Source organism: Cololabis saira, chromosome 18 (assembly GCF_033807715.1).
Source record: "Cololabis saira isolate AMF1-May2022 chromosome 18, fColSai1.1, whole genome shotgun sequence".
In the NCBI taxonomy this organism is placed as follows: domain Eukaryota; kingdom Metazoa; phylum Chordata; class Actinopteri; order Beloniformes; family Belonidae; genus Cololabis; species Cololabis saira.
Genome location: NC_084604.1, coordinates 34146001 through 34167482, shown reverse-complemented (window position 1 = coordinate 34167482; position 21482 = coordinate 34146001). Strand labels below are relative to the sequence as shown.

Sequence of the window (21482 nt, the reverse complement as noted above, 5' to 3'; positions counted from 1 at the left end):
ATCTCGATTTTTTTCTCTCAAAATCCGATTTTCGATTACGATTACGATTACGATTATTTTGTGAATTGACAAAAGGCAAAGAAATTATTTCAAATATGCTGTTTTTTTATTGAACATTTGCCCCATTGGGCTTTAAGTGCAAACTTTGCTCTTATTAAACCAAAAATGAATGAATAAAGTGCAAAACTCTGTAAAATAAGTTGAAAAAAAGTTTTAAAAAATATAATAAAATATAAAGTTTTATCTCTGAAAAAAAAAATCAGCAAATCAGCACTTGCAAACATACAGTAAGTTATATTTCCAATTAAATAAAACAAGACATTTTCTAATTAAACTAAACTGGGTCTTTGCATGCTAAATAATAATGCAACCCATGAAGGAGGTAGAGGTGTATAATGGGGCACTTGTCGCAGGTATTGAGAGGTATTTCCATCAATCATTAATATGTGTGCAGACAAGGTAAAAAAAAAAAAAAAGTGAAAAATCGATTTTACGATTTTCATGTTTTAACATCGTTCTAATTACATAATCGCGATTACGATTTAAAATCGATTAATCGAACAGCCCTAGTTGTGACGTTCAATAATCAATCACTGAAAGAACCATTCCTGCTCTTCAAACACAAACTTCCTTGTATGAGATGGTAAAGTCCCACTTACCATCAGGACGTGCACCAGGTTCCCGGTGATGGAGTTCCAAACCTTCAGCGTGAGATTATTGGCTGCTGTGATCACGGTGCTGTCACTGCGGTCCCACGCTACCATGGTAACCTTCAGCTTGGTTACCTTGTCTTCCAGTGGAGGAGGGTTGTACTTCCTGAGAGGAAAAAGGTGTCATTGAGAACAGCTACAGATGTTGTTTTTTTACATTAAAAAAATAAATATAATAACAAGAAAGTTAAGTTTACTTAATGAAAAATGCTTGGATGACAAAAAGTGTTCAAATGTCTCCCAACTCATCAATTCCTTGTATTTAGACCAGTATTTCCATCTTTACACCATTAATGAAGACTTGGACCGATCTGAAAGCTTAATTAAATCTCTCCAGAAACCACAACAACACGTTTTAAACAAAGCAATTTTAACAGTTAAAATCTGCCCATCCAGGACATTTCAACACCTCCTAAATAGGCCTGTGTTGAAAAAATCGATTTTCTGATTCTAAATTGATTCTCATATTAATTCTTAAAAATCGATTTGTATGTCTAAAGATCGATTTTTTATTTTATTTGATTACATTTCTTTTTTTTTCCCCCCCATCATTACATTTTTGCCTGGTGAACTTTAATCCCAGTAGTTTTGAAAACTCCTGAACTAAATTAACTTTTCTTTAGAGAAAATGCTGGACATTTCAGCTTAAATTTCTAAATGTTATATTAGTTCAATGAAGTTCATATAATCTATATTTACTATAGCTTGTTTGGTTTCTCTGTTATCGGACACGGTTTGTCATGAAATACCTGAAAAATGCCGGGTGCTTCATGGCAATATGTGTGTCTGGTGACAGAATAAATCACACAAGCTAAAATAATTTGTTTACTGCTTGAGCTGTTGCAATTTCTTTCTTTTTTTGCATTTTAAATGGATATTGAAATGCCTATTTGAGTTATGTATTTCTTAGTTATTTCACAATAATGATTGTGAAATTATTATTTCAATAGTTATTTTACAGTCATATAATCCAGGCAACACTAACCCAAATCAATATCGAATCGAATCGATCGATGGAATCAAATGGTGATAATCGATTCTGAATCTTAAGAATCGGAATCGAATCAATTCTTGACATTTGAATCGATACCCAGCTCTACTCCTAAAGCAGTTTTTTTTTAGCCCAAACATTCAGTACTTTCTAGATCAGTAAAGCATCAGTATTACAGACAAACTAAGCTATAAAATACTAAAGATGTAAACATAAAAATATCAATAATAATAATAATAATAATAATAATAATAATAATAATAATAATAATAATAATAATAATAATGTGAAAGTAATCCCTCTCGATCGTGTTGTATAATCCCCTAGAAATGTGCGGTGGCATATTCTCTATGGGGACAGGCCCTCTGATGGTGTTTCCTTTGTTTCTTTACTTATTGTAAATGTGTAAATGTGGACCGGACTTTTGCAAATGAATGTGTGGACATCAACCACTAACAGCCTGCAGCTGTGTGGACTATAAACCCGTAGCTATCATATATAACCGAAGCCTCTGCCTTCTCCTACGCCATCTTCCTGTCTAGGCTGAAAAAATCCTTTAACTTCTAGTCTAAATGTGCAAATAATCCCTCAAATTAAGATTACCCAAAACTAGATGGTGTCTAGTCACCATCCGGATCAGATGAATTGTATGTTGTTATAATTCTTTTTTTAATATATATATAAAAAAAAAAGAAAAAGTGTGGGTTTGCTACCCAGTTTGTTTCTTTTATTCAGGTAATAAAGAGTGTAATCTCCATTCATTCACCGTCTGCGATACCTGCATCTATGGTAATCAATCACGGTGTTACTCTTAATACAGGGAAGAAAGTCTTCCTTTTTATTCTCTGGCAACGTTTTTTAAGTGTCATTATATTATAACAGATATAAAGATGCAAAAGAGTTTGCTGCTGGTTTAAAGACCAATAAATATTCTAACTGCCCCTGTATATTTCTTTTTACAGTGCACAATGCGCAGTATGAAACAAAAGTAAAAGCGTTCTCTATGATTTGAACTCCAACAGTCCAACAGCTCTGAGGAAAAAGCCAGACTTTGCTGGGCATGTACACACACATACTTACCCAGGTAATTTGGTCTGCATGTCCAGCAGGATGCTCTTCCAGCCTTGAGGCTGCAGCTGCCAAATTCGAGCGGTGCCATCTCTACTGCCACTCACAAACCTAGAATGCACACACATGAAGCAGGTTTTAGGCTGCGTCCCAATTCTCCCCCTCGCCCTCGTTTTCTTCACTTGCCCCTAAATTTTGCGCGTTCCCGTGAAGGTAGTGGTGTCCCAAATCCTCTTTTCACCTAGGGGGAGTGGGCATAATGAGGGCGAGGGGCTGAGAATATCCCCTACAAATCGAGGGTTTTCACATGCTGACTTGGCAAGCGAGGGGCTATGAAAATTTCCCAGAATGCTACGTAAACTACGCCGTAGGCTCTGCGTCAATTTGACTCGCCGACAGAGAAACAGGCAGAGTCGTCTCAGATTGTGACCAAGGGAGCAAGCATTTTTTTGTGAGAAATAGAGAGAAATAATCCTGTGACTCGTCAGATTTGTTTTGGATGTTTCTGATATAATAGTTTTCAGAAACCACAAAGTAATCCAGCTGTTATCTGGGTAATTTACACACTTTCAGATAAAGTTTGCCGAAGATCACGCCAGAATAAAGGGATTTATGGTTCCGCGTTACACCAACGCAGAGCCTACGGCGTCGATGTACACGGCGACGCGCGCCGTACGCCGTACCCTACGCCGTAGGCTCTGCGTCGATTTAACGCGGACCCAAGCTCCGGACCCGGCAGACAGAAATCTCTAAATTTCGGAGCAAATTTCTTAACAGGCGTAGCTACAACTAGGGGTGGGCAAAAATATCGATATGGCAATATATCGCGATACTTTTCCAGCCGATTCAATATCGATATTCAAAATTTGAATATCGATTTTTTTTATTTTTTATTTATTTATTTATTTTTTTTTTTTTATCCCCGATCTTTTTCCCATTTTATCACCCAGTGCTCCTACCTAAGTGACAGTCCTGGGCATTGCCACTCTCTACCAACCCCGGGAGGGCCCTGCACTGAGCTCAGGTTTTATTTCACGTTTTATTTCATTTTATAATTTATTTTTTATATAACACAATTGCCTGTCCTTAAAAAATGAAAAATAATGGACAGAGGTTTATTTATTTATAGATTTATATCTATACTGACTGATCACTGTGCCTGTCCTTGGTTTTAGTACCATCTTTCTTGTTAATTTCATATGATGTAAATAATATGAAAAACATATACAAATATGTTGTAACTTTAGCTTGTATAGTTATAATAAAACATTGTTTTGACTCAGTTTGTCCCATGAATTGTCACTATAATCTGATGAACGTGCAACTCGGATTTTAATATCCATCACTATCATCTGATGTACATATATACAACTTGGATTTTAAGATGTGTAATGCATTTTTAAATTTTTCGGTGAACTATGTAGAATATAATAATCGGGATATCGCAATGTGTATCGTATCGTGGCTCAAGTATCGTGATGCGTATCGTATCGTGAGGTCCTTCCCAATACCCACCCCTAGCTACAACTGTTAGATTTCATCTATTAAACCAACATTTATCTTCCTAAATGATTTATTTCAGCCAGCTATTCTCAACAGAGCTGCAGGTTTCTCTCCCGGGATGACGGAGCAGCTTGACCCGGCGGACACGTCTGTCCCCCCGGCTGTGAGCTGCTGCTGCTCCCGGGGCCGGCGGCTCTTCTCATCTCCGAAAACATCGGGTCAAATTTCTTAACAGGCGTTATTTGGATAAACTGAGCCCAGGTTGGGGATCTTAACGGTTACTTTTGAGCCTGAACAAAATATTAAAACTTATTAAAGTGGCATATAAACAGCGCTACAGCTGAAATTAAAACAGCTTTTGGCTCTCTGCTTCCTGATCAGGTTAGAGATGAAAACGAGGAGAGGAGAAATGGGACAGGCACCTGGGCCGAGTGCCCTAGATCTCAAGTGCCCTAAAATCTCCCCCTTCTTTTTTAGGGGTTAGGGAAGAAAAGAAGGGCGAGTGAAGAAAAGAAGGGCGAGTGAAGGAGAATTGGGATTGGGCCTTAGATAAGCTGTGGTTTCCCTCACACAGAAAAACACACACTGGTCTTTGTGTACAGTATGTGAGCCCTCCTGCGTCCTCCCTTTCCATCCTTTGCTTTTTTGCATAGTGTGTCTTTCTCTCTGCTTAGGTTACAGCGACTGAGAGGAATTATAGCTGAGCTGGTTTTTCTGCAAACCCCATCTAGGCACAAACAGTTTAACACTCAGAGCACACGCTATGTGTAGGCAGAAGCCCGTCTGCATGAGTGTGTACATGTGTGCGAGGGGGAAAAAAAGAGACAGGCTGCATGTTAGAGCATGTACTAGACATCAAGTCAGGTCTGTGTTTCTGCTGACACCATCAAGTCACACTGCAGCACCGCGAGGTTTCATTAAAACAGGCCGTTCTGCAGTGGTTGTCTCACATCATTTAAATACGCCGTGTAGTTCTCACTTGTGTGTGCAAACGCAGGCGGCGCAAAAACACAACTCACCTGTCACTGAAGTGTGAAAACTGGATGCTGTCAACTTTGTCCTAGATGGGGAAGAAAATGGGAGGGAAGTCAAAACAAATCTATAATCACCATCTGATCAGTCGTGGCACGAGAACAGAACAGAACAGAACAAAGAATTATCATGCTTAAAATAGTCATAATAATAGTATTTTTTTTTACCTGAAGATCAAATCACTAATTTCCCTTAGTTTTTTTAATTACATTTTTGAGCTGATAGATAATAGGAATTATTCTTAACAAAAGAAAACAGACGAGATGGATCTTTTATTCAAACAAAAAGAGCCTGTTAGAATTAGAATTTTATCTCTAATGGTTTAAAAAGAAATTTAATCTTCTTGTAGTGATTAAAACTGATTTTAGACACGATTTTCAGAGTCAGCTCATTGCTGGTCCGTTCAAACTGTAGGACTCGTTGTCGAGCAGTAGCAAATAGGGGTGTAACGATACACTAATCTCACGATACGGTACGATACACGATATTGAGGTCACGATAACGATATTATAGCAGTATTTTTTTAACAACCTTGAATGAGGAACATATGACTGGAAAAAATTGTCTTTTATTTGAAAGACACAAAATACAAAACAATACTGTGAGTTTTCCCTATTGTTACAGTTTGTAAAGCTTTACAACTGTTTAAGTTTTAAAGAGAAAGCCAGGCCAAACATTTTCCACAAACTGAACTAAAAGTAAATGTCAGGTTTGCATTATGATCTTCAGTTTCATACAAGTACAAATATTTTGCCACAAACTGAATAGTTTCTCTCATGTATGATTTGACTTTTTTCTTTTCCAGAAATTTAACAACTAAAATTAAATAAATAAATAAAAGTAAATAAATACATACAATTTTACATCATAAAAAAGATTGATTCATGCTCACCTTATAAGTGTAAGAGGAGATTTATTTCTGTTAAGAAGTTTATTTTGGTAATTCAGGGTTCATTATTTTATAAATATATGGTTTATATTCTGATGTAAATCAGGGACTATAATGACACTAGTCAGTTTATCTGTAGTGATTAGTCTGTTTTAGATTGGGCGGAGTGATACGCCACAGTACGGCACTAGGTGCTGTGTTGATGTTCTAAAATCCTACACTGTTGAGGGACATTAAAGTACACTGGAACTCAGCAGAAGTTGTCCCCGTGTTTATCCTACTAAAAAGGTTTAATATAATAAGGTAAGGCTTAACTCTACACCAGCCTTAAATAAGTAAAGGTTCAGAGCTCAAATCGGGACCAAAACGGTACTAGTTTCTTCTGAGCGGAGGAAGATTTTGGTCCACGGGTCGAGTCGCGGTCGGATGTGCGTTACTAGTCAACACAATAGATTAATATTAATAACCCAATATCGCGATACAGTTTGTCACCTCCACGACACGTATCGTGACGTTTTTGTATCACGAAATTTCGTGGCACGATATATTGTTACACCCTAGTAGCAAAGTCATTTCCCCGTTTGCATTAACTGATTCCTTATGGGCGAAGGAACACGCACCACGCGGCCTGACAGTGACTTGGTCAAACTCTCCATATTTTATCAACAAAGCGCCCGTGAGAGATGGGGCATAACCAGTTACAAAAGGGTCTAAGAAAGTAAAAATAACAAAACATTACAAGCCGTTTTTGCACTAATTCTGTTCTGAAGACAGATCGCGGATAAACGAATGCATGTCCGCGCTACAGAGACAGTTGAAGCTTGTTAATGAAAATCTTTTATAACAAAAAAAGTAGCTGCCTGTTTCATGCATCTCCCCTATCGTTTCCCTTTGGGATTCCTCCCTGTGACCTCGGTTAATGCCTGGCTGTGGCCCGGACAGGGATTCCCCTGACGGCTCCAGATATGAGGCTCGTTCAATATCAGTCAGACATTGATAAGGGCCGGGCACTGACGAGCCTCTTCAGCGAGTCTTTGGGTTGTTTGAACGTAACGCTGTAGCTCCAACTCCTGGCTGCCTGCTGGTTCATCTCAATTAGGCCTGTGTTGAAAAAATCGATTTCCCAATTCTAAATCGATTCTTATATTAATTTCTAAAAATCGATTATTTTATTTATTTATGTATTTTTTTTTTTCCATCATTACATTACAACTTTTGGTTATTTTTTTGTTTATCCCCAAAAAAGGAATGTTTTGTTGGACACGAGAATAACTGGTGCCATGTTTTTGCCTTTAAATATGTTTTAAGGTATGAAAACATTAAAGTGTTAGGTTATAATTGCATAAATTGGCTATATTTCATTACTTTATATACTGTCTTGGGGTTACATTTGCAAAAAATGCTAAAAACCAAATGCTCAAAAATTAAAAAAACAAAATAGACCGAAAATGGAACAAATAAAAACGGAATGTTGGAAAAAATAAAACCGATTTCATCCGTCTCTGTTTCCTCCCTGGATCTGTTTGGTAATTCTGACCCACATGATGTTTCTGAAAGCAGTTCTATCAGCATTCTGGGAGCTGATTGGTCCTTACAGCATCATTAGCTGCCAATACTTGCTGTTGAATCTCAATATGATACTAGTAGTAATATTTTGCATAACTTCAGTCATATAATTCATGCAACAGCTCAAAAAACAGTTTTATTAACAGTAACCCAAATCAATATCGGAATCGAATCGAATCGGATCGAATCAAATCTTGATAATCGATTCTGAATCTTAAGAATCGGAATCGAATCGATTCTTGACATTTGAATGGATCCCCAGCCCTAATCTCAATACAACTGGAAAATACACAAAAAGCCCCATTATTGACTTACTGTGTGTGACTCCAGCTCCGATATCTTCTCCGGCTGACCCGATCCAAAGTAGTAAACCCTGATGATGTGATCAGTGCTTCCCGTGGCGAGGAACATGCCACCTGGACAAACGTATACAAGATCGGTATACGCACACGTGTAGAATCACCCTGAAATAACCTTTTCTTTAAAAGGCTTTTTTTTTTTATTTAAAAAAAAAAAAGGAATAGCCACAGAAAAATTGCAACACACTTATTTTTTACAGCAACAAACTTCCTTAAGATTGGATTTTTCCATTAATCTAGACTAATAATGAACAACATCCTCAGGCCCGGTCTACAAGGGTGCATAAGCATGCATTGCACTTATGCATTTATTTTTCTATGTTTTATTTTCTGTTGCTACACTGTAAAAACTCAAAATCTTACCAGGAATATTTGTTTTATTTCTAGTTAAAATGTTTCATTTTTAGTCAAAAAAAATCTCATTACACTTAAAACAAGAGTAATTACCAGAAAAATAACTTGTTATTTTTTACAATTTCCACCTGTTTCAAGTAAACTTTCACTTGAAATAAGTAGAAAAATCTGCCAGTGGGACAAGATTTATCTTCTCATTACAAGCAAAAAAATCTTGTTCCACTGGCAGATTTTTCTACTTATTTTAAGTGAAAATCTACTTGAAACAGGTGAAAATTGTTGTTTTTTCCAGTGAGTCTTGTTTTAAGTGTAATGAGATTTTTTTTTTACTAAAAATGAGCCATTTTAACTAGAAATCAGACAAATATTCTTTTAAGATTTTGAATTTTTGCGGTGTAGATTGTCTGATGGGTGAGGTAGCCCAGACTAAATGTAGCATTTTCTTTGTTCTGCAGCAATATTACTGCAAAAATGCACTTGAAAGACACTTTAAATATTCTTGTTTTGCTAGTATCATTCCGGTTGAAATTATGGGAAAATGCATAATTTAGTGTTTAATAACGTGCCAGGCATGTGCACCCCCTCTGATCTGAGATGCAGCCCTAGTCATCATTTTCTAGAACCGGCCCTGAACATCCTGTGATTGAGCCGTTCGTCTCTGTTGGTGTCAAAGTGTGAAAGACAAAAAAACAAAAATAAACCTGCACTGAAGGACGAGCAGATCATTTGTACGCCAGGTCTGGAGCGCTCGGTGAATTTACTGGGCTTCGGGCTGGAAACACACATGAAGGGAAACAGATTATCAAATCAATGACCACTTCAGATCTTCTGCAAATCCATATCGCAGAATCCAAGAATCTCCTTGTAAACATAAAAATGTTCCTTGTTGCCAAAATATTCACGTTGGGGGAAATTATTAAAACAAAAAAAAGTGTTGAGAGTCCTTGTACGGTGTGTTTTTCTCACCCGAACTTGAGCGTCCGAGCGTCCCACTGCCAGAAACAGATGATGCCATCTGCTCCGGTGGAGGACAGGTAGCGCTTGGAGCCGCTGCAGAGCGGCGAAAACTGCAAACACAACCGGTAATCCATTACAGCTGAACAGAACAAGCAATCTAATAAAACATCTAGAGACTGTCTTAAAGATTTGGTTGGAATGAAATGGTTGATTCGAGTAAAACAGTATCCGTGTGGCAGCGACCGCACGATAGTTCATTCTCACTTTAAACCCACCAACTGTAATTAACACAAGACGCGTGATGTTTCAGTGCCATGAGGGAAATCACTGACCATTTATGGAACAATAACAAGCATCTTACTGTGTGATGAGCATCAGATAAGCATGCAGTAGGGATGGGCGGTATGGACTAAAAAATGTATCATGATAATTTCTGGCATTTATCCCGATAACGATAAAAATGACGATAAAAAAAATACCAATTCAACTCCACCTTTTTAACTATAAATCTATCTCACTCTCAGATCCGCCATGTTTGTTACACAAAAACGTCATCAACGGGAATTTATCCTTTTTTCTTTCTTTCTTTCTTTCTTTCTTTCTTTCTTTCTTTCTTTCTTTCCTTCCTTCCTTCCTTCCTTCCTTCCTTCCTTCCTTCCTTCCTTCCTTCCTTCCTTCCTTCCTTCTTTTTTCCCTTCCTTCCTTCTTTCCTCCTGCTCTCTCCTTCCTTCCTTCCTTCCTTCCTTCCTTCCCTTCCTTCCCTTCCTTCCTTCTTCCCTTCCTCTTTTCTCCCTTCCTTCCTCCTGTCCTTGTTTTCTCCCTTCCTTCTCCCCTTTCCTTCCTTCCTTCCTTCCTTCCTTCCTTCCTTCCTTCCTTCCTTCCTTCCTTCCTTCCTTCCTTCCTTCCTTCCTTCCTTCCTTCCTTCCTTCCTTCCTTCCTTCTTTCCTCCTGCTCTCTCCTTCCTTCTTCCCCTCCTCTTTTCTCCCTTCCTTCCTTCTTTCCTTGTTTTCTCCCTTCCTTCCTTCCTTCCTTCCTTCCTTCCTTCCTTCCTTCCTTCCTTCCTTCCTTCCTTCCTTCCTTCCTTCCTTCCTTCCTTCCTTCCTTCCTTCCTTCCTTCCCTTCCTTCCCTTCCTTCCTTCTTCCCTTCCTCTTTTCTCCCTTCCTTCCTCCTGTCCTTGTTTTCTCCCTTCCTTCTCCCCTTTCCTTCCTTCCTTCCTTCCTTCCTTCCTTCCTTCCTTCCTTCCTTCCTTCCTTCCTTCCTTCTTTCCTCCTGCTCTCTCCTTCCTTCTTCCCCTCCTCTTTTCTCCCTTCCTTCCTTCTTTCCTTGTTTTCTCCCTTCCTTCCTTCCTTCCTTCCTTCCTTCCTTCCTTCCTTCCTTCCTTCCTTCCTTCCTTCCTTCCTTCCTTCCTTCCTTCCTTCCTTCCTTCCTTCCTTCCTTCCTTCCTTCACGTACGTTGTGCGTTGTATCGCCCATTCCTAGCATGCAATTTAATACATTTACATCTATGCTAGAATTGGTTCTCGGTTGTCATATCTAAAAACTGATGGCATTGATGCATCGCAAAGGAAACAGTTAGAGAAAAGAAAGTACAGCTTCTAGTAATTTAGAGGTTTTATACAGACACAATGAGGTCTTACGAGCAGCTAAATGACTGTTGAGAAAAGATTACTCAAAATGCAGAAGCACTGAGTGGTGAACTAAAAACATCCCATGATTAAATAACCTTTAGCAGCAGTACGTTGATGTAACTGTTTTCTCTAAACGTTATCACCCTCTGACATCGTTGTCGCTGGATTTTGGGCCTCTCCTCTAATAAACGTTCCAGTTCATTGAGGTTTACACACATTTGTTTACGTGCAGATCCCACCGCAGCAGTGTAATCAGGTTTAGGTCTGGACGCTGACTGGACCATTGAACACTGCAACACCTTGATTCTTTTCTCTTTCAGGCGTGCTGCTGTCGATTTGCTACTGTGATAAGCATCATTGTCCTGTTGCACGACCCAATTTGGACCAAACTTTAGCCGCCAGGCAAACGGCATCAAATCTGACTTAAATTATTTGTGTCGTACGCAAACTCCTCTGTGTACCGTACCGTGTACCTGTGTACCGTAGAAATGACAGGGTCCCTGTCCTATGGCAGCGAAACAATCTACAATCATCACCCTTGACCTTCCACCTTCGTCCTGGATAATTACGAGGATGGGTTTGTGCTGGTATGGTATGTAGAACTTCCTGCTGAACGTGGAATTGTGCTTTAAGGATGAACATCCATCTTCATCTTGGGCTCATTCAGATGCAACATCTTGAGATGCAGTTCTACGTCAAGCTCCTTTTACGTTGGCGAATACCCCGCGTTTAAACGCATGGATCTAGCGTGATTTTGATATAGCTTATTTTGTGACAAATTGACTTGAATGTTTTATTTGAGATTTGCAAAAATGTTTTGTTATTTGCACAACTGTCAACCTCAGTGGAAAAGTCTGCCTGTTACTGTCTACATTGTATTAATTGCACAGTGTATTTTAATTTAATTGTTATGCAGGAAAGGGATATTTGTTTTATTTTACTCAAGAAGCATTTTGATTCTATATATGCAGGCAGTTTATTTTTATTTCATTTGTTTTATACATTTTGATATTGTGCAGACCTCTGATAATAAAGGAACCTGTGTGACATTTGGCACGAGGCTTTGTATTAAAACTGACTGTTTTTTTAAGGGTTTGCCTCAGAAAAAAATGAAGCTAACAGAGATGCTATGCTATAATGCTTTGGGGGAAACCCCAATTATGGCACAGAAAAAATATCGATATATATCGAGTATCGCCATTCAGCTAGAAAATATCGAGATATGACTTTTGGTCCATATCGCCCAGCCCTACCACCTGGGAAGTTTTTATTTATTTATTTATTTATTTATCATTTTATAAAATAAGGAAACAGCTGATGAGAGTAACAGCAGCAGAAGGTCACAGGTAGGATCTATATTTGCAAGACGAGTAACTGGGGAAACGAGAAGAGACGCGAGTGAATCAGCCTCGGAGCCTCGGACGCCATAAACCGGCGATGAACCACAAAGGATGATGGTCCATTGTTTGAACAAGTGGACACGAAAATGACAAACCAGGGCTTTGCAAGAAGCAAACCTCAGCCAAAAAAACGCTCATCCCGATTTTTGAAAACCCTCGTTTTGAAAACTACACCCGTCTGACGGCGTATGAATCCTGTTGATATAGGGACAAGTGTTTCTACACGCCTTCACAGGTTACGTTATGTTTTGCGGTTAACCCCTCCCGACTTGCCTTGCGTTTAGATTGCCAACGCACGTTGAACAGGCGTTCATCATCCAGCAATATTAACGGGATCCGATCTAAAAAACGCTTTCAGATGTCCGCCGCTGTCCAAAAAGTGCATGGATGTGGATCACTATAGTGCTAGACTTCGTTTTATTTTGTTCTTTTTTTTTTAAACACATTGCTTCTACATCTTTTCTCTAAGTTTTTGTAAAGTTGTCAAAAAAAGGCTTTATTTACCTAATTTCAGCATCTACTTAGGACTAAATTATTCTTTTTTTATGCTCCGATATATGTAAAACCTTAAAACTAGAGGATGTTTTTTTTCTTTTTCACATGCTTGTACACAGTACGGAAGAGTATTAGGGCCAGGCAGGAGAAAAATTTAAATAATATTGGAGAGGAGGAAGATTTTTTTTTCATTATGCACTTCGAGAAAAAAGTCGAAATGTCGAGGAAAAAGTCGAAATGTTGGGAAAAAGTCAAAATTTCGTGAATAAAGTTGAAATTTTGAGAAAAAAGGCGAAATTTCTACTTTTTTCTGGAAACTGTATTTCAACATTAATCTCGACATTTCGACTTTTTTCTCGATAATTCGACTTTTTTCTCGACATTTTGACTTTTTTCTCGACATTTCGACTTTTTTCACAAAACTGTATTTCAACATTAATCTCGACATTTTGATTTTTTTCTCGACATTTCAACTTTTTTCTCGAAACTGTATTTCAACATTAATCTCGACATTTCGACTTTTTTCTCGACATTTCGACTTTTTTCTCGACATTTCGACTTTTTTCTCGAAACTGTATTTTAACATTAATCTGGATATTTCGACTTTTTTCTCGACATTTCGACTTTTTTCTCAAAGTGCACAATAAAAAAAAATCTTCCCCTCTGAAATATTTTTTCTCCTGCATGGCCCTAATACTCTTCCGTAACACGGAATATACCAGATCTGGCAAAAAACTAAAATAAATACCAACAAAATATAAGTTAATCTGCTATTTTAGTTCCTGCAAGGTACCAAAGAGAACAGCATGATGAAAAAGATAAGAAAAATGATAAAATCAGCTTCCTGGGGTCCTTAAACACGCAGAGAAACACGCAGACGCTCTCTGTACCTGTAGTGAGGTTATGGAGGCTGCGTGTCCTTCGAGGACGGCCAGCGGGGCGCAGGTTTGCAGGCACCACACTCTGATGGTCTTGTCACAGGACCCGGCGGCGATCATGGTGTTCTCGTAGCTCACGGCCATGTCCGAGATCTCGGCGGCGTGGCCGCGCAGAGTCGCCAGCAGACGTCCGTCATCCGTCCCCCAGATCTTCACCAGACAGTCATCTGAACCCTGCGTCACAAAAACAACATGAGATTAAACTGAGACCATTTCAGAAGTGGGGTGGAGTAGGAATGAAGAAACAGAGCTGATAATATCTGGAGGTGCTACTGTTCTAGCAACAGACGGGTAAAACCAGGGGCGTCAATTGGGTATGAAGGTACGGCAGCCGCCACACCTTGGCTTCAAAGGAAAATGTAAATGTTTGTTTTTTTAATACATTTATGGAATTACTCTGTATCTATTTGTATTGATTATTCTATTACTTAATACATATAGAATAACTACAAATGCAAATCAGAACAACATGATCGATTTCACTAGTTATTATACACTGCAAAAACTCAAAATCGATATTCAAAAGAATATTTGTCTTATTTCTAGTTAAAATGTCTTTTAGTCAAAAAAAGACTCAAAAACAACATTTCACCTGTTTCAAGTAAATTTTCACTTAAAATAAGTGGAAAAATCTGCCAGTGGAACAAGATTTTTTTGCTTGTAATGAGAAGATAAATATTGTCCCACTGGCAGAAATATAAACAAATAATATAATATATTACAAATAATAGCACTGACCAAAACACCTGCAGAAATACTGCAGGAATGACATAGCAGCAGTTAAATGCAGCCTTCTGTAAGCTTTAAATATCCACTGGGCTTACATCAAATACATCAAAACACAACAATAAAAAACAGTTTTCTGAACTTATCAATATGACTCTGTCCTTCACAGGATAAGTAAAATGGATCACTGCAAAAACTCAAAATCTTAACAAGAATATTTGTCTTATTTCTAGTTAAAATGTCTCATTTTAGTAAAAAAAAATTCATTACACTTAAAACAAGACTCATCACTGGAAAAAACAACCATTTTCACCTGTTTCAAGTAGATTTTCACTTAAAATAAGTGGAAAAATCTGCCAATGGAACAAGATTTTTTTGCTTGTAATAAGAAGATAAATCTTGTCCCACTGGCAGATTTTTCTACTTATTTCAAGTGAAAATTTACTTGAAACAGGTGAAAATGGTCAAATAACAAGTTATTTTTCTGATGATGACTCTTGTATTAAGTGTAATGACGGTTTTTGACTAAAAATGAGACATTTTAACTAGAAATAAGACAAATATTCCTTTTTTTTGAGTTTTTGCAGTGAGCGAGACTGCATTTGAAAAAGTTCCAATTTTCTTGACCACACAGATAAGCTACATAAACTTCTGTGATGAGTATTTGCTGGACGTTTTGATTGATACTCTAGTTAAGTTCTGTGACTCGTAACCTTGCCATAACTTAGCTTCCACTGAATTGACGCCACTGGGTAAAACCACAGTCAAACAGGCAAGAAAATAGAAAAACAGACTGGCGACTAACAAGTGACCAGCAATAATCTAAAATCTAAAGCACTGAATGACGACACATTTACAGGCCCGCAACTAAGAGGATTATTGTCATTAAACTGCCAAATACTCCAAGTGATGTGGAAAAAAAGTGTTTGTTTTTTCTTAATTGGACAACAAATACAACCATCCGTGCCAAATTAACAGTAAGACTGCTATTTGGATCTAGTATAAACTCCTGTAAGGACGCCTACTTCCCAAAAATGGAAAATGAAAATGAGCACACGCAATACTGATTAATGTTTGCAGTTTTAGTTCAAATTACACAAAGGGGATAAAGTCATAAGGCCCAATTCCTGTAAACCTGTCAAACTATTGAAACAGATATAGTCTAGGTCAGGGCCGGTCTTGCTTGGCGGGCTGGATTTGACCAATTTTTTTCTCACGGGCCGCACGCTCAAAATAACAAAAACGGTGCTGAAGATTTTTTCTCTAATTCTTTTTTTTACTGTTGTTATCTAATCCAATATCAGTTTAGTTAATTTTAAAGGAAATATGCACTTTTTACACTCTAAATATGTAAAATATATTTCTTCAGGATCTTTTCTTGAAATTTCTAATTTTTTTTCAAATTATATAAGATACTTTTAATATCATTTTAAAAGCTAAACAGAAACAAGTATGTTTTTTTTATATTTTGCTTTTTTATAGGAAAAAATTTAATTGAAAGCAAAATCTTTCTTGTTACATCCGAGAGTGTTTCTTTGTGATTTAGAGATTTTTCCAGTACAATTAAGTATATTTATTTTTAAAAATTGGCGCGGATATTTACGCCAGTGTGCCGAAAAAGTCAGCACTTCTTTTTTAACTGTTTTACTTTGTCACTATCCTCGTATTCAAAACTGAAATTCTCAGAATAAATATCTTCTATCATCTTTTTTAGCAGTGATATTTTTCCTGCGAAAATATATAATAGTAGTCATTTAATAAAAATAAACGACCGTCTACAAAGAAATAAAATCGGCAAATGCATTCTAGAAAACTAAAAAAATGTCAAACTGCTCTCTTTGTGGAATAACGATGGATTTGTAGAAGAAATATATTATCGGATATGCTGCGATTCATGGCAATTATTTATGCCTTCCTTTTTAGTAAATTAACATTTCGTTTTTTTGCGTTGGAAACTTCTCCGCGGGCCGCACATTTGACACCCCTGGTCTAGGTCAACATTTTCACATAAACTCTAAAAGAATATAACACAACTGCCTGACAACCCAGGTTATTCACACGGTTGTGAGAGAGGTTGTCCTGCACGCTTTTGAGATGTTCTTCTCTCCAGATGACAGAAACCAGAGCTGAACCCGAGAGAACAGAGCAATGTCAAGACAGCAAGGCTGTGAAATACAAAAAAAAAAAAAAACATTGGCTATGAGGCTTAAGACGCCAGAGGAAGTCTCATTTTGACAAAAAAACGCTCTGGCATTCAGAGCAATAGGGCAGCATTAGAGGGGAAACTTTCTGAGCATTACTCAGCCATGAAAGCCAAGAACATAAAAGAAATGCAGGAAAAAAAAAGGAGGAAAAATTAATGAAATCATATCCGGCATCTCGAAAATTTGGCAGCCTGGAGCCAGCTTGTACAACATTCTTTAGTCTGCGCTGAAAGAGCGTGATGAAAAACTGAATGCAGACATGAATCCCGCCTTTGGGTTCCCACTGAGAAATCCTGGCTGTGATCCAGCGTGTTGGAGGGGGTTAAAATGTTTTGTGACTCAACAGGGTCTCAGATCCATCTGTGCATTGATTTAATCCCTGTCTCTCAAAAAAAAAAGAAAAAACGTATATGACATCAGGACTCATCATTACAATTATATATATATATATATATATATATATATATATATAGATGCTGCTCCGACGGCATTCCAACAGTCACATTCATTTCACTTGTTGAAATAATGATGACGATGGAGTAGGGATGGGCGGTATGGACTAAAAAATGTATCACGATAATTTCTGGCATTTATCCCGATAACAATAAAAATGACGATAAAAAAAATACCATTTCAACTCCACCTTTGTAACTATAAATCTATCTCACTCTCAGATCCGCCATGTTTGTTACACAAAAACGTCAACAACGGGAATTTATCCTTTTTTCTTTCTGGCTCATTTCTTTCTTTCTTTCTTTCTTTCTTTCTTTCTTTCTTTCTTTCTTTCTTCTTTCTTTCTTTCTTTCTTTCTTTCTTTCTTTCTTTCTTTCTTTCTTTCTTTCTTTCTTTCTTTCTTTCTTTCTTTCTTTCTTTCTTTCTTTCTTTCTTTCTTTCTTTCTTTCTTCCCTTACTTCCTTCTTTCCTCCTGCTCTCTCCTTCCTTCTTCCCTTCCTCTTTTCTCCCATCCTTCCTCCTTTCCTTGTTTTCTCCCTTCCTTCTCCCCTTTCCTTCCTTCCTTCCTTCTTTTTTCCCTTCCTTCCTTCTTTCCTGCTGCTCTCTACTTCCTTCTTCCCTTCCTCTTTTGTCCCTTCCTTCCTTCCTTCCTTCCTTCCTTCCTTCCTTCCTTCCTTCCTTCCTTCCTTCCTTCCTTCCTTCCTTCCTTCCTTCCTTCCTTCCTTCCTTCCTTCCTTCCTTCCTTCCTTCCTTCCTTCCTTCCTTCCTTCCTTCCTTCCTTCCTTCCAAAAATCAGTTTTACACAAAAACTTCATCAACGGGAATTTATCATTTTTACCGCGAGATGACAAATTCTTATCGTGAGGAATTTTTTTGACGGTTTATCGTGAACGGTAAAATATCGCCCATTCCTAATATATATATATATATATATATATATATATATATATATATATAAATATTGTAATTAATGAAATTAAAGATATAAGAATGTCTTCTGTTCATTAGAAAGTGAATCTGAAAAAAGCAGGGCAGACAATAATAATTCTCAGAGGACGGGTCAGCATTTTTTTTTTTAATTTTATAGAGGGAACGTGAGATGCTCTTCTTAAAATAAACCTTAATCCCTCATTTGATGCCAGCGGACGAGAGGTTATGACCGAAGGTGCTGCTCTGTGTTTTAAACAAAGACCGAGAACAAATCCCAAAACATGAGGAGTTCGTTGTATTCCTGCAAACTTCACCTGAACCACTGCCGAAGACCAAGTTATCCCCAGTTTGTCATTTCCAATGACCATGAAAATGAGCTCCTACTGATTTCTAAGCTAAATTATTAAATTAAATCAATACGGCGGGTCTGGGAATCAACTGCTTAAAAAACCCACATTTGCAATTATCACAGGGACATTTAAGCTACAGGCAATCATCAACCAGCATACAACTCCTGCACAGTCCAGGCAGAAAGAGCGGAGAAAAAAAAAGCCAAAAATGAAAAAAAAAAGATATCATTAAATAAAAAAATACTTCATGATCAAAGACATCGGCAATAGAGAAAAAAAAAATAGAGAAAGAGAAAGTGACTGAGACGAAGAGTGAATTTTAATTCTGGCACTTAGCCAGCACCTCAGAGGAAACATTTTCTCCAGTTATGATGAGAAATAGCAGCGCAAGCGGAGGGAGAGAGAGAGAGAGATGAACAAAGGAGGGGAAGCACAGGATGAGGACGGGGGAGAGAAAAGGAGGGAGAGATAACGGAAAGACAGACAGGGAGAGTTAATCTAAGCTCTCCTCCCTCCCTCGCAGCAGCCAGCCATTTTTAGAGATTTAAAGAGTGAACACTGGAAATGGTGTAAAGCAGCAGGCAGCGGTTGACACAAGGATCCAAACGGGAGGACGACGACATTATACCCACATGTTCCTCTTGTACTGTCAATATTTGACACGTCGCGTAAAAAAGTACCTTTATCACATCTAAGCAGGAAAAGCCCTTTATGCACACGTGCACACACAGGTCACCGAGAGGGGAAAGGTCAACCTCCTTTGTCTCACACTGCTGGACTTTGGTCGCCTTTTTTTAAGTGTGATTAATTCCACAATGTTGCATGAACTATTTCCCTGACATCTAGCAGCTGAATGAAATGTATTTTTTTATACATTTGCTGAAGAAGAAGACACGAGACGTAGGGCTGGGCGATATGGAACAAAAGTCATATCTCGATATTTTCTAGCTAAATGGCGATACTCGATATATATCGATATTTTTTCTGTGCCATAATTGGAGTTTCCCCCAAAGCATTATAGCATAGCATCTCTGTTAGCTTCATTTCTTTCTGAGGCAAACCCTTAAAAAAAACAGTCAGTTTTAATACAAAGCCTCGTGCCAAATGTCACACATTTATTAACAGAGGTCTGCACAATATCAAAATGTATAAAACAAATGAAATAAAAATAAACTGCCTGCATATATAGAATAAAAATGCTTCTTGGATAAAGTAAAACAAATATCCCTTTCCTGCATAACAATTAAATTAAAATACACTGTGCAATTAATACAATGTAGACAGTAACAGGCAGACTTTTCCACTGAGGTTGACAGTTGTGCAAATAACAAAACATTTGTGCAAATCTCAAATAAAACATTCAAGTCAATTTGTCACAAAATAAGCTACATCAAAATCATTAAAAAAAAAAAAAAAATTTAAATCGATATAAACGATATTGTCTTGTACCATATCGCGTTTGAAAATATATCGATATATATTAAAATCTTGATATATCTCCCAGCCCTAATCCAGAGCAATTTCAGAAAAATGATTCTTATCTCTTTGTTGATGTGTTAAAGCGAGATCATTAACATGTTTACCCCTGTTAACAAAACATTTGTGCAAATCTCCAATAAAACATTCAAGTCAATTTGTCACAAAATAAACTATATCAAAATCATAAAAAAAAAAAAAATGTTATATATCGATATATATTAAAATCTCGATATCACCAGCCCTAACGAGACGTGGCTGAACGGATGAGAGCAACAGCTGTCACACATCAGCTTCAGCAGAAAGCATCTGTACCAGCGGAGATACGTCACAGGCAGCGAGGCCAGCTGAGGTCAACACACACACACACACACACACACACACACACACACACACACACACACACACACACACACACACACACACACACACACACACACACACACACACACACACACACACACACACACACACACACACAGATTTGATAAAACTGCAGCCTTACGGTGAAGATGCGCCGGCCCGTCCGATCGAACGTGACGCAGTACACGGACGACAGGTGTCCCAGGATCCTCTTGTGCATCTTCATGTGCTGGTACACGGCGGTGGGCACCAGCTGCCGCAGACGGTAGGCGCCGTTCAGTCCGCGGCTGAAGCTGGTCTCCACTGGACGCAGCGCAGACGGACAGGCATCGGGGTTAAGTATGTAAACAAAACAGCTCTACAATGACAAGAGTTTGAGTTAACTAAAAGCAAATAGTACCAATATTAGGTGGGCTCCCATAAATGATAGGTGGCTCCGGTGGTCTTCCGCAATGTAGTGCAGCCAGCGCCGAACCCTTCCAGACAACATGCTTGCAACCTGGAGACGACAAGGAGCACAACTATGTTTGTCTTCAGGAACCGGATGAATGAACAGTTAGTGTTCATACACAGTGATAATTACATGATTGAGTGAATGCTAGGGATGGGCGGTATGGACTAAAAAATGTATCACGATAATTTCTGGCATTTATCCTGATAACGATAAAAATTATAATAAAAAAATACCAATTCAACTCCATCTTTTTAACTATAAATCTATCACCACATTCAGTCTTTGGAGCTCCCAAATCACTGCTCTAAAAGATACTAAATACTACTAAACTACACCAATTAAACTGATCCTTTTTTCTTTCTTTCTTTCTTTCTTCCTTCCTTCCTTCCTTCCTTCCTTCCTTCCTTCCTTCCTTCCTTCCTTCTTTCTGGCTCCTTCCTTCCTTCCTTCCTTCCTTCCTTCCTTTCTTTCTTTCTTTCTGGCTCCTTCCTTCCTTCCTTCCTTCCTTCCTTCCTTCCTTTGTTTCTTTCCTTCCTTCCTTCCTTCCTTTCTTTCTGGCTCCTTCCTTCCTTCCTTCCTTCCTTCCTTCCTTCCTTCCTTCCTTCCTTCCTTCCTTCCTTCCTTCCTTCCTTCCT

General features: G+C 38.0%; 1 protein-coding gene across 1 annotated transcript in view; it reads right to left on the bottom strand.

The window, feature by feature from the left end:
• LOC133464554 (PH-interacting protein-like) overlaps positions 1 to 20886 on the bottom strand; it is a 61492-nt gene extending 40606 nt beyond the window's left edge. The window contains 9 exon segments of the mRNA XM_061746607.1: positions 660 to 816; positions 2782 to 2880; positions 5292 to 5332; positions 8075 to 8175; positions 9174 to 9244; positions 9439 to 9539; positions 13844 to 14065; positions 20536 to 20696; positions 20794 to 20886. Of these exon segments, the coding sequence (XP_061602591.1) occupies positions 660 to 816; positions 2782 to 2880; positions 5292 to 5332; positions 8075 to 8175; positions 9174 to 9244; positions 9439 to 9539; positions 13844 to 14065; positions 20536 to 20619 (876 nt within the window). The 5' untranslated portion in view covers positions 20620 to 20696; positions 20794 to 20886.
• Between the last annotated feature and the right edge of the window lie 596 nt (positions 20887 to 21482).